The sequence below is a fragment of the Rhincodon typus genome, chromosome 1 (assembly GCF_021869965.1).
Source record: "Rhincodon typus isolate 14 chromosome 1, sRhiTyp1.1, whole genome shotgun sequence".
In the NCBI taxonomy this organism is placed as follows: domain Eukaryota; kingdom Metazoa; phylum Chordata; class Chondrichthyes; order Orectolobiformes; family Rhincodontidae; genus Rhincodon; species Rhincodon typus.
In genome coordinates, this window is record NC_063332.1 from 162,347,807 (window position 1) to 162,361,015 (window position 13,209).

Below are 13,209 nucleotides of genomic sequence, written 5' to 3' on the forward strand. Positions count from 1 at the left end.
CCATTTCAGTTCTGTATGACTTTATGTTCAAGGAAAGAATGGAAATCAATACTTCAATACAGATTCCTAATTAAGGGTTTGTTCTCTCAGGGCACAATTGTGTTAACTTGAGGAGCCCTACAGCTTTTATTCACATTGAACTAATGCCTACAGTACCTACTTTATCCATTGATGGTGTTGTAAGCTTGCTCTCGACCCACTCAGGCAGATTCCCAACTCAGTTCTCTCCAAAACTCAGGATCTCCTGCAAACAGTCCTAACTTAGAGGTACTTTCAATATTTATTTGAAAACTGCTTGCCTTCTGGTCTGTACCTCTTGGTAAGATTTAGTTATTTATTGAAGTATCCATGAGTCCTTGGTCATCGAAACTGAATGATGTCCTCCCACCACCAACACCCCCACCTCCCAAAAAAAATCTGTTTCAAAACTTTATTGATAGGTATTTGCCCCAAATTTGAAGCTCTGGGGAGCATATCTTTTTTATTTATGTACTAAAGTTCTTATGAGTCCCTGAATAATTGTGATATTTAATAAGATAAAAAGCCCTCCTTTTAAAAACTTGCCCAGCTCAAAAAATGGCAGATTCTTCAATACTTTCTACTTTCTTAGATAATTTATTTTACCCTGCTTGGATTTTGTGCTTGCTTGGCATTGTCCAGGATTGATAAATAAATTAGTAATGGCAATTGCAATTGTTCGTTGCTGATGTTTGCATCCCCAAAAAATATTTTCCTAATGTTTGAAACAGTTCCTTTTGGATTCGGGCACTAACAGATGTACTCATAATGCTCATTTCATAATGATTTCCATTAGTAGCATGAATACAGAACATGGATTATTAAATTCTTTTTGCTAGAATTTAACTGTAAGATTGGAGGTATTTAATTAATCTATCTGGAAGATGTATAAATTACAATAGGTAGGATGTCATAATTACACAATGGCTAGTGAGCATTAATGTTTCTTGTTTACCATCAATAAATAAACTGTTTTTACAAGTCAAAAATGTTTTACTAAAAATATCTAAGAGAGCAGTCAGTAAGTAATGATCTACAGAGTTTCAGATCCCAACCATTTTATGGGGTACTGCAGAACTAAAGCAGACATTAGACTGGCTGGGGGTGGGGGGGGGGGTGGTGGTGGTGGGTGTCAACGGTACTTATTCCATGTCATTCTCATAACCGATCAGTGGGATAAATGAAGTTGGGACTTTTGTAATGACGCAAAAGGTTGATGCTTGACATTGAGCATGACATTGAGCTAAAAAGCAAAGAAAATAAATTGAATATACAATTAAATAGCACAGGCAAAGGATTTCAAGCCATTTGAAAGTCTTCCTGTTAATGAGTTAAGCTCATTTTAAAACAATCCATGCAGCTTACTGAGCATGACATTGATGTATTAAACATAATTTTAGCACTGTAGGCGCACTCACATCTTCTGCTCTTGAGCCCTGATCTTGCAATGCCTTCTGAAGCTCTTCAACCTGAGACTGTATTTCCAAAATCCTCTGATTGGCTAGCCTTTCAGCAAACAAAAAAAAAATCAAAAGACATTTCAGTCCACAGAATCACAGAAGTGTTACAATGCAGGAGGCAATTCAGCCCATCTTGTCTACAATGGTTCTCCAATTCAGCATATGACTTAGTGCCATTCTTTTGCCTTTTCCTATACCCTTGCGCATTGCTTCTAAATAAATAATCGCTGTTTCATTTGCCTCAAACTGAGCCTGCCTCCATCATACTTCCAGGCAGTGTATTCCATACCCAAAATACTCATTGTGTGAAAAAGATCTTTTTCTCATGTCACACTTGCTTCTTTTGCATATCATTTTGAATCTGTGCCCTCTCCTTCTTGATCTTTGTATGTGTAAGAAAGCTTCTTCATATCTTTCTACCCAGATCTCGTGATTTTCAATGCTTCTATCACATCTGCTCTTAGCCACCTTCTGACCGAACAGAACAGTCCCAACCTCTCAAAGCTATCCTAACTGCAGTTTCTTGTCCCTTGTAAAAATTTTTGCACTTTCTCCAGTGTGTTCACATTATTTCTGTACTGCAACACCCAGAACTATGTGCAATATTCCCGCTGAGGTCCATCGATGCCTTATACAAATTCAACATTACCCCTTCCTTCTCCTTGTACTCTATGCTCCAGCATGCTTTAACAACTACTCTCGTGGTAGGATTTGAACCCATGCTCCCAGGACATTAGCCTGAGCCTCTGGAATACTAGTCCACTGACACCATCTTTCTATGCCACTATCTTTCCTTCACAGAGATCAGCTTTCACTATCTGCCATGATGGGATGTGAACCTGCTATGGCAGATGGCAAAAGCTATGCTCACACATAGATACAATTGCAAAACAAATATTCCTTCTCCCATTTGTCATTTGCTGCTTTTGGTTACCTGCTCCTTATGTTGTCATCAACCTTTGTTACCCCAACTCCCTTCACTGCTCCCTGTGGATTTTATCACCTCCCTACATCCTCTACTAATTCATCCTCCTTTGTTGCTCTTGATATTCTATCTCTTTCTCCTCTTTTGTCCAAAACATCTTGTCCCCTACACCTCCTTTGTTCTCCCTCATGAGCTCAGCCCAAACAATGATGGTAACGTTTTAAGCAGTATTTGATTATTAACTTCTTTGCAGCCAAATTCCAGAGGACAACATATTTTCCACAGAAGAAGGAATCTTAATTCAGTGTCTTTCTTGATTAAGGTATCCCAATGTTCTTCACAGGCAATAAAGCAACTGATGATACAAAGCTAAGTGAAAAAGTAGGCCATGGGGAGGACTGACACTGTGCAGGCAGTTAAAAAGGTTAAGCCAGTACGAAGAGGTGGCAGATAGAGTATAATAGGGAAACACAAGATTATTCAAATTGGTTAGAAGGATAGAAAACTATACTCGTCAATGAAGATCTATTAAATACCGGTGTTGAGGGATTTTGCGTGTCTTTGTATAAGACACACCAAGTTAATAAATATGTAGGTACAGCAAGCAATTAGAAACAATATGACAACTTATTGCAAGGGGCTGGAGTTTAAAAGTAAAGAAACTGTGTAGCAGTTGTACAAGGCTTTGGGGAGACCAGCATATTCTAGACCAGTCTTTGTTCCGAAGAAGTAAAGATATATATGCCTTAGGAGTACATTTGATTGCATCTGGGATGAGACAGTTGTAAAGTGACCCAAGACTGAGTAGAATGGGCCTAAGTGAGATAATCTAATTGAAATTTAAGACTCCTAGAGTGGGAGAAACGATGAAGTTATTTCCTGTAGCTGGGGAACATAGAATTGGGGACAATTTCAGGATAAGGGGCATTCATTTAGGACTGAGATGAGGGGAAAATTCCTCCCTCAGAGGACTGTGAACCTTTGTTGAATACATTCAACAATGATTGATAGATATCTGGACTTGAAAGGAATCGAGAGATGGGGTGATCACATGGGAAAATATTGAGCTTGAAGATCAACTTTGATCCTAGTAAATGGCAGAAGAGGCTTAAGGGGCTGTCTGGCCTGCTCCTTTGTCTTATGGCTATTTGTTCTGTTCTTTTTTAGAAACTTTTTATCTGTAACATCGTTCCAGGTTGGATAAATGCCCCACATCCAAAATGTCAACTATTCTGTTCCCACCTCAGACTGCCTGACCCCAAATATTTCTAGGCTGTTCTGTTTGTGCAATAGGTCTCTTCTCCCGTTTCCTCTTTACTATGTTTAACAAAGACAAAAAGCTGCTTTATGCTGTCACTAGTAACTAATTCAGTTCCATCATTTCCTGTATTCCTCAGTATAATTACTTAATATTTTCCTAGATACAACGTATTACGAGGATATACCAAACATGCCAAAATGTAACTCACCAGGTAATTTGACCATCTCCCTGCAACCAAACTTGTACCCTCTGCTGGAAATCCTTTACAGGCCAGAAATTGGTTATGATGGTAAAGGTTTGGATGCAGCCACAGCTCAACTACTCTAAATGCACCAGGCAAATGCATCACTTTTCCTCTGAAATCCATCTCAATTAGTCTCAGACAAATGTTGCTGAAATAAGGTTTTGCAATGGTTATGAAAGTATTTTGATTTTGAAATAAAAAGTGGATTCATCTGATGGATTAAAACAACAGCACAAAAGCACTGATAACTGCTGGAGTTCCTCAAGGCAGTGCCCTGGGTCCAACTATCTTCAGATGCTTTCTCAATCTCCTTCCCTCCATCATAAGGTCTGAAGTGGGACGTTCATTGATGATTCCACAATATTCAACACCATTTGAGACACCTCAGACACAGAAGCAATCTATGCCTATATGCAGGAAGATCTGAACAACCAAGGCTGACAAATAGCAAGTAACATTTACACACACAAATGCCAAGTAACGACCATCTCCAAACAGAAAAAATTTAAAATTGCCCCTTGACATTCAATGACATCACCATTGATGAATCCCCTACTATTAACATCCTGGAGATTGTCATTGACCAGAAACTGAACGAGTCTAGTCGTTTAAATATTGTGGCTACAACAGCAGGTTAGAGGCTACGAGTTCTGCGGCAAGTAACTCACCTGCACTTTCTCCCCAGTGCTCGTCCACCATCTACAAGCACAAATCCGGAAAGTGTTGGAATTTTCTCCACTTCCCTGGAGGAGTGTATGTCTAACAACACTCAAGGAGTCTTTGACACAATGCAGGACAATGCAGTCCACTTGATTGGAACCCTATCCACTATCATCAATATTCAGTCCCTTCACTATCGACAGTGACAGCAAGTGTGTACCATCTAGAAGATGCATGCTAACCTCTCCCCACGGCTTCAAATCTATGACTTCTACTCCCTCGAAGGCTAATGCATAGATGCAAGAGAACACCAAGTTCCATTCCAAACCTCAGACTATCATTATTTCCAAGTACAATAAATCTTTTGCATCCGCAAAATTACAAATGTGCCAATCTGCGCCAAAAACAGTAACAAAAATCAGCATCCTCAATTTTTGCACACGGATATTGATTTGTGTTGCGCATCCGCGATTTTTAAGTCTATTTTTCATCAAGATTTGTACTCATAACTGTCATCGTTTGTTGGATTTGTCAAGAATGGAGCCCTCTTAAATATGAAGGAATGACTGTATATCAATCGTATCAACACTTGCTGGGTCAAAATTCTGGAACTCGCTTCTCAATTGAACTGAGTGTCCCTACACTGATTGGATTGCAACAGTTTAAGACGACAGCACGCCACCACCTTCTCCAGAACAATTCTGGATGGGCAATAAATGCTTGCCTGGCTAACGATGCCCAAAACCTGTGAAAATGTTTTAAAAAATGCTTATGTTGCATCTCGCGTTAATACCATTTACTGAATTGGTATAAATAAATCAGTTTTGAGAAGTGTGCTACTATTATTTATTATAGCTAATCATTACTGAAACATTTCCTACCTATTCTCTGTTTCCAGTTCACTCTCCCTTCTGTTGGCATCCTCCAGCAAGCTTTGCAGTAGAGCTATCTTTTCGTTATCTGATCCCTCTTGGTTCAACTTCAGAATCTTGTTTTCATGCTGTAGCCGGATAAGTTTTTCCCTGGAACACAAATATAAAATCCACATAATAGCACTTTCTGTAACTTATTTCACAGAAAATATTCTACTAAGAAGCTCGAAAGACTAAAACTCTTGCCTCTTCCCACATTCTTATAATTCTTTTATATAATCCTGATGAATCACTTTGAACACATACATGTCCATTGTATATGGGAAAAAAATTAACCTATAAACTCTGTTGTAATAGTGACACTTTTTGGAAGAAAGAATCTGGAGAACTAATAAATTGTATAGCCAAATTCTAAAATAAGTGCAAGAATAGAGAGGCACGTGGGGGCTGGATCATGTACACAAATCTTTGAAGGTGGGAAGGCCAATTGAGAAGACATTTAAAAAAAAATACAAGATTTTGGGCTTCATAAATTAAGACATACAATACAAAACACAAAGTTAATGCTAAATCTTTATCAATTATTGTTTAGTTCTCAGCTGAAACATTGTCCAAGCTCTGGAAACTAATTGAAGGAAAGGGTGTAGGACTGATTTGCCAGAATGGTTTCCTGACTGAGAGACTTCAGTTATGTTGAGCAACTAGAGAAGCTGCTATTGTGCATCTTACAGCATAGAAGAGAACAAAATTAACTCTCCCTGGGATAGACATGGTTTGGTCAAAGAAAGCCAGCACTAATTTGCTGACAGCAAATTGTGTTTAACTAATTTGATTGAGTTTTGTGATGGATTAACAGATTAGGTGGAAGCAGATTCAATATGTAAAGGTGGTTTGGGAGGGGAATGCAATCAATATGGTTCGCAAAGGCTTTTGATAAAGTGCCACATAATGGCCTACCAGCAAAGTGAAGCATATGGATTATAGTGACCAGACCAGCATGGATACAAAGTTGGCTGGGTGACAGGAAGCAACAGCCGTGTAGGTGTTTTTTGTACTGGAGGAAGGCAAACAGTCAGGTTCCCCCGAAGTTGGAACCACAATCATTTCTTTTCTTGATCAATATGATGTAGACTTGGGAGCACTGGGCACAATTTCAAAACTTGCAGGTAATACAAAGCTTGGAAATGAACTACAAACAGACACGTGTCACACTTTAAGAGGACATAATCACATTGGTGAGAAACGGGGAAATGCAAAGCCGATAAACTTTAGCGAAGTATGAACTGATACGTTTTGGTAGGACAACAAGGAGAGGCAATATAAAGCACAGAATACAATTTTAAAATTAGTGCAGAAGTAGAGAAATTCAGGGCTATACATGCACAAAACACTGAAGGGGCAGGCCAGGTTGAGAAAGCAGTTAATTCATGTGAGATTGTATGCTTTATAAATAGAATCAGAGTGCAAATGCAAAGAAGTTGACAAAAAACATATGTAAAATATTTGATCAGGCTAAGCTGGAATATTGTGTCCTATTCCGGACACAGCACTTTCAGATTGATGCAAAGGTAATGGAGAAAGTGCAAAAAGATTTATGAAAACAGTTCCAGGTACGAGAGACTTATCACATGAAGCTGGTGCTATTCTGATGCTATAGGAGATTTACTCAAGCTGTTCAAAAGCATGACAAACCTGGAAGAGGTGTATAAAAACCTCTCTCATTGGTAGTGTGTCAGAGAACCAAAGGGCTCAAATATAATGTGAATGATAAAAGAACCAGAGGTGATTCCTGTTGATGATCTCTGAGGAATAGTCAAGGGACTCAAAACATTAACTCTGTACTCTCCCTGCAGATGTTGCCAGACCTGTTGAGTTCTCTAGCAATTTCTGCTATTTTGTTAAAAAATCTCCACCATCTGCAGTTCTTTGTTTTATTGTATGCAGTTATGTCATACCTCATTTTATTGCATTTCATTGTATTCTGAGAACTGAGAACTATAAAGCCTACAACTACCCTGAGAACTATAAATCGTTCGGATCAGGTCTTTTACAATTTATATCCACAAATAGTCCTGAAACAGCAAAAATAAAACCCAAGAGACTTCATTCAAGTTAGGGAAACAAATAGGATTGGAAATGAAGGTACACAGCTCATCAAATACAAAACTAATGAAATTGAATTTGAATACAACAGATTCATATTAACTTCTTCCAGGCCTATATTAAATCACATTACTCGCTTTTGGAAGAAATATATTATGATCATTGAAAAAATTAGGACTTTTATATACCTGATTTCAGGTGTGAGTATCTCTGCTGCTAAACTGTCTGATGCCTCTTGACTGTTGATTGGAATAAGTCCTATTGGAAATATAACACTTACTGTTATGCAGGATTCAAATACTAGCATTGAATCCTAAATAGCGTAGCAGACAATCTCAAGCAAAATAAAATAAAGCTTTTGCTACAGACCGGCTGAAAGTTGGCCTTGATGCACCTGAACACATCGCAGTTCTTCAATAGTTTCTTTCAAAGAATCTCTCTCGGTTCTCAACCTCTGCAGAAATATTTGAGTTTTAGATAGCTTAGAAATGACAACATGGATTCAGAACATTTTGAAACTTTGCTTACTGTAATTTAAAATAAGTTCAAGTACAAAAGTGCTTTTCAATCCTGGGCACAAAAGTTTCAACTTTCAGAAAACTGATGTCATGATTCAACTTTAAATGTTGTTTGTAAGAACAAAAATGTTATCTTAAACAAGCAAAACACACGCATAAAGTTTATAACATTTGTCCATGGTTTATCAAGGTAGATTTTCGTTTCAAATGAAACTCCGAAGTCAGAATTTCCTTCCAAAATCTAAAATGAAATTGAAAAGCAAACTTGCATCTTTTTCTTTTTGAAGAGTATCCACTTTTTCCTTTAATCTTTTATATTCAAACTCCATTTTGTCTGCCTTTTTGGACTCCTCGGACAACCTGTTTTGAAGCTCAAGAACCTACAAAGATAAAAATTGAATAGGGTTTAGAAATTTATTATTCAAAACACATTCCTCCAGTTATTTAGTGCCATTCGAAATACAATAACTGAAAAACCAAAGGGACAGTAACCGATGAAAATTCCCTAGTGGAATATTATGGGGAGACATCTTACCAAGTAACTCTCGATTGTTTACAGGCATTTCACAAATTTAGAGTAAACAAAATCAACCGAACTTAAAGACCTGAACTTTCAACATCCAAAAATATGCCTATAGATATCTTATTTACTTGAGGACATTATAATAACCACTGTTACTTAGCCATTTGGAAACTGATAAAAGGAAATGTTCAGAAAGTATTCATTTTTAAAGTACTTTATATTTTATTTTTATTTTATATCGTAGCTCATCTCTGATGAGCTATTGCACGGTTTTACTCCAGGAATGTCTTAGGGTGAAATCACTAAAATGCAACGAAGATTGTGATTTGGGCCAACCAGGGAACCAATATAAAGTCACCAATTCTGCAGAAACCTTTTCAGTGACTGGTGTTGTACATGACTCACCAACAGAATCATGGATATATTCTGCTGAAAAGAAATGGGTGCAGTAGAACACACCTAATTACTATAGCAGACGATCTAAAGCAAAATGAAGTAATGAATTTTGAATTTAAATTCCTACAGTATGGAAACAGAGCATTTGGCCCAACGGGTACACATCCCCCTACCCTATCCCTCTAACCCTGCATTCCCATGGCTAATCCACGTAAACTATGTATCCCTGGACACGAAGGACAATTTAGCATGGCTGATCCACCTGACCTGCATATCTTTGGACCGTGGGAGGAAACCCACACAGACACGTGGAGAATGTCTGTATGGAGTTTGCAGAGTCGCCTGAGGCTGGAATTGAACCCAGGTCCCTGGCGCTATGAGGTAGCTAACCACTGAGCCATCGTGCACCCTTTTGCTTTTGCTACAGGCCAGCTGAAAGTTGTCATGTTCAAAGGCACTTCCTAATTTGAAAGAAAAAGGCATTGTCCTTATAGTACTTCTGTTTGAAATAAAGTTAAATATACAGCTTTTTAAACATTTGCAATTATTGCAAATTTTCATCAGATTTATGAAAATAGAAAGAATAAAATGAACAATGGCATTAATGCTTACCGAATGATTGTAAGCACTTAATTCTTCTGGTTGATTTATGGACAATCTTCTCCTACACATTTCTGGTCTAAATACCAATTTGAGTAATTTTAGTTATATTAATTTCATTTACAGCAAAGATTGCAGGTGATGTAAGATAAGACTATCAGTATTTGAGGACTGGAAATTGTGATGTTTAGGGATGGTGACTGCTATACATCAGGAAAACAGTTCTCACAGCACTCCCTCATTACTGATCTGTTCTCTTTTCAGACTGGTAGGCTTGCTTTATTTTGTCCGCAATTTCCATTTTAGTTTCAGCTAAATACAAACTGAAAGAACTGCGGATGCTGTAAATCAGAAACAAAAACATAAGTTGCTGAAAAAGCTCAGCAAGTCTGGCAGCATCTGTGAAGAGAAATCAGAGTTAACATTTTGGGTCCGGTGACCCTTCCTCAGGGCTCGGAACCCAACTTCTGAGGAAGGGTCACTGGACCTAAAACGCTAATTCTCACTTCCCTTCATAGATGCTTGCAGACCTGCTAATCTTTTCCAGCAACTTCCGTTTTTGTGTTGGTGCAAAGTTGAGTACAATGCTTGTGGATCGGGAGGCCGGAAGTTAGAATTTGGTGTTTGTAAAATACGAAGGGGGAAAGTATTGCATGGTCCCTTTAAAGGATGATGCACTTTTTCTATGCTTAGAGATGTAAAATGGATGTCCGGGAGCAGCAGCTTGAAGGTTTGCAAGTAAACAGAGCACCCAAATTTAAATATTTCTATCAAAAGGCCATACAGTTAGCAGGCCAAGCGGCCATTCTGTTTTGTTACCAAGACAACATGTTTTTGAATTTAGCCAATTTGAAGCAGGCACTTAGATACCAAAAACCAATCAAATTTAAATTTGGTGGTTTTGACAACATAGGACCAATCCTAGTGTAAGAAACTGATATGTCATCAAGGGTATAAAAGAAGAGGGCAGATGGACAAAGACAGGAGAGCTAACTGCCATCTGCCAGAGTTAACATGCAAGAATCGCTGGCTCTCACAGTCTTAGAGAAAGCACCATCTAAAGAATAAAGGTACCCATGGCACAACTAGTTAATATTCCTGACAGAATAATTGATGGAGAAGGCGTTCCTGACAGAACATTCGATGGAGAAGTCACAGAACATTCCAGAAGACGCATAACCTGGCTATAATTTCAAGAGACTAAATTCTATGTTTTTGGTTATTTTACTTAAGTGAACTTGTATTTATTGGAACAGCACATCATTAGAATCTTGTTATGTTCGGAAATAGTTAGTCGTTAGGAGAAATTTATTCGTTGATTGTAGAGTGAATGTTAGGGATTTATTTTATTTAACCATTAGAAGTTGTTGAAAAGCAGCTTACATCACTTTTCACACTCCTTTTACAGATTATAGGGTGAGGTGCTTCTCTTTGGGTGTTCCGGTTTTAATTCTCAGACAGGGGGTCAACCTCCGCTTTATAACAGTTTCCATTTTAGTTTCATTTTGTTCCAGTTTATCTCCCATTTATCCATCATGTTGAAAGAAACATGCTTAATACGAATGACTACTCACTCCGATAATACTGACTAACCTGTTGTTTGTTCCAGGCTTTTCCATTTTTGTTTCTATACATTGCAGCATTTTACTTTGACTACTCATAAGAACATAAGAACTAGAAGCAGGAGTAGGCCGTCTGGCCCCTCGAGCCTGCCCTGCCATTTAATAAGATCATGGCTGATCTTTTTGAGACTCAGCTCCACTTACCCGCCCACTCACCATAACCTTTAATTCCTTTACTGTTCAAAAATTTATCTAGCCTTGCCTTAAAAACATTCAGCGAGGTAGCTTCAACCTCTTCACTGGGCAGGGAATTCCACAGATTCACAACCCTTTGGGTGAAGAAGTTCCTCCTGACCTCAGTCCTACATCTGCTTCCCTTTATTTTGAGGCAATGCCCTCTAGTCCTAGTTTCACCTGCTAGTGGAAACAACCTCCCTGCCTCCACCTTATCTATTCCCTTCATAATCTTATATGTTTCTATAAGATCTCCCCTCATTCTTCTGAATTCCAATATGAGTATAATCCCAGGCTACTCAGTCTCTCCTCATAATCCAACCCTCTCAACTCTGGAATCAACCGAGTGAATCTCCTCTGCACCCCCTCCAGTGCTAGTATATCTCTTCTCAAGTAAGGAGACCAAAACTGCACACAGTACTCCAGATGTGGCCTCACCAGGACCCTGTACAGCTGCAGCATAGCCTCCCTGTTTTTAAACTCCATCCCTCTAGCAATGGCAGACAAAATTCCATTTGCCTTTTTAATTACCTGCTGCACCTGCAATCCTACTTTTAGCGATTCATGCACAAGGACACCCAAGTCCCTCTGCACAGCAGCGTGCTGCAATATTTTACCATTTAAAACATAGTCCATTTTCCTGTTATTCCTACCAAAATGGATGACCTCACACTTATCAACATTGTACTCCATCTGCCGGACCTTTGCCCACTCACTTAGACTATCTATATCCCTCTGCAGACTTTCAGTGTATTCTGCACACTTTGCTCTACCACTCACCTTAGTGTCATCTGCAAACTTTGACACACCACACTTAGTCCCCAACTCCAAATCATCTACGTAAATTGTAAACAATTGCGAACCCAACACTGATCCCTGAGGCACACCACTAGCCACTGACCGCCAACCAAAAAAAACACCCATTTACCCCCTACTCTTTGCTTTCTACTGGTCAGCCAATCCTCTATCCATGCCAATACATTACCTGTAATATCGTGCAACTTTATCTTATGGAGCAGCCTTTGGTGTGGCACCTTGTCAAATGCCTTCTGGAAATCCAGATACACCACATCCACAGGTTCCCCATTGTCCACCATGCAAGTAATATCCTCAAAGAATTCCACCAAATTAGTTAAACATGACCTACCCTTCATGAACCCATGCTGGGCGTTCCCAATGGGACAATTTATATCCAGATGTCTTGCTATTTCTTCCTTAATGATAACTTCAGTAGTGGGGGAAATGCTTGAATCTAAGCTAACTGGCCTATAGTTACTGCTTTTTGTCTACTTCCTTTTTTAAACAGTGGCGTCACATTGGCGGTTTTCCAATCTGCGGGAACCACCCCAGAGTCCAGTGAATACTCCTAATATTCAGATCTTACCAAGAATGTTACCTTTTACATTTTTTGTACTACTTCAGATATATCTGTTTATTGTGACATTTCATGAAAAGTCTTTGATTAGAAATTCCTTCAACATTATTCTGTAATTACATACCTGTCTCTTGTATGTTTCCAGTTGGGCTCGTGCAGCATTTGCTTTTCGTAACTCCTCCTCTAGACTGACTGTGTTCTGCATGTACATCGTGTTCTTTTCCTCAAGAAGCTTCACCTGTCGACGCAAGTCACCCAAATCTTCCAGCTTCTTTTTATATGACTCTACCATGCCCTCCAACTTACTCACTTTATCAGAAGAGTGCCTAGAAGAAAGAACTTGGATTTACAGAAAATCTTGCACACCTTCGTAACGTACAAAAATGCTTTACAGTCAAATAGTTCCTTTAAAATCTAAGTATCTAAACTACTATGTTCAAACTTTAATATAGCTGTTC

General features: G+C 38.7%; 1 protein-coding gene across 4 annotated transcripts in view; it reads right to left on the bottom strand.

The window, feature by feature from the left end:
• hook3 (hook microtubule-tethering protein 3) overlaps positions 1–13,209 on the bottom strand; it is a 58,958-nt gene that overhangs the window by 24,840 nt on the left and 20,909 nt on the right. For all 4 annotated transcript variants that reach the window (XM_020512555.2, XM_020512556.2, XM_020512557.2 and 1 more), the window contains exons 6-11: positions 12,876–13,077; positions 8,331–8,441; positions 7,913–7,997; positions 7,732–7,801; positions 5,450–5,590; positions 1,437–1,524 (exon numbers count right to left, since the gene is read on the bottom strand). In XM_020512555.2, the coding sequence (XP_020368144.2) occupies positions 1,437–1,524; positions 5,450–5,590; positions 7,732–7,801; positions 7,913–7,997; positions 8,331–8,441; positions 12,876–13,077 (697 nt within the window). The remainder of the gene's footprint in view (positions 1–1,436; positions 1,525–5,449; positions 5,591–7,731; positions 7,802–7,912; positions 7,998–8,330; positions 8,442–12,875; positions 13,078–13,209) is intronic.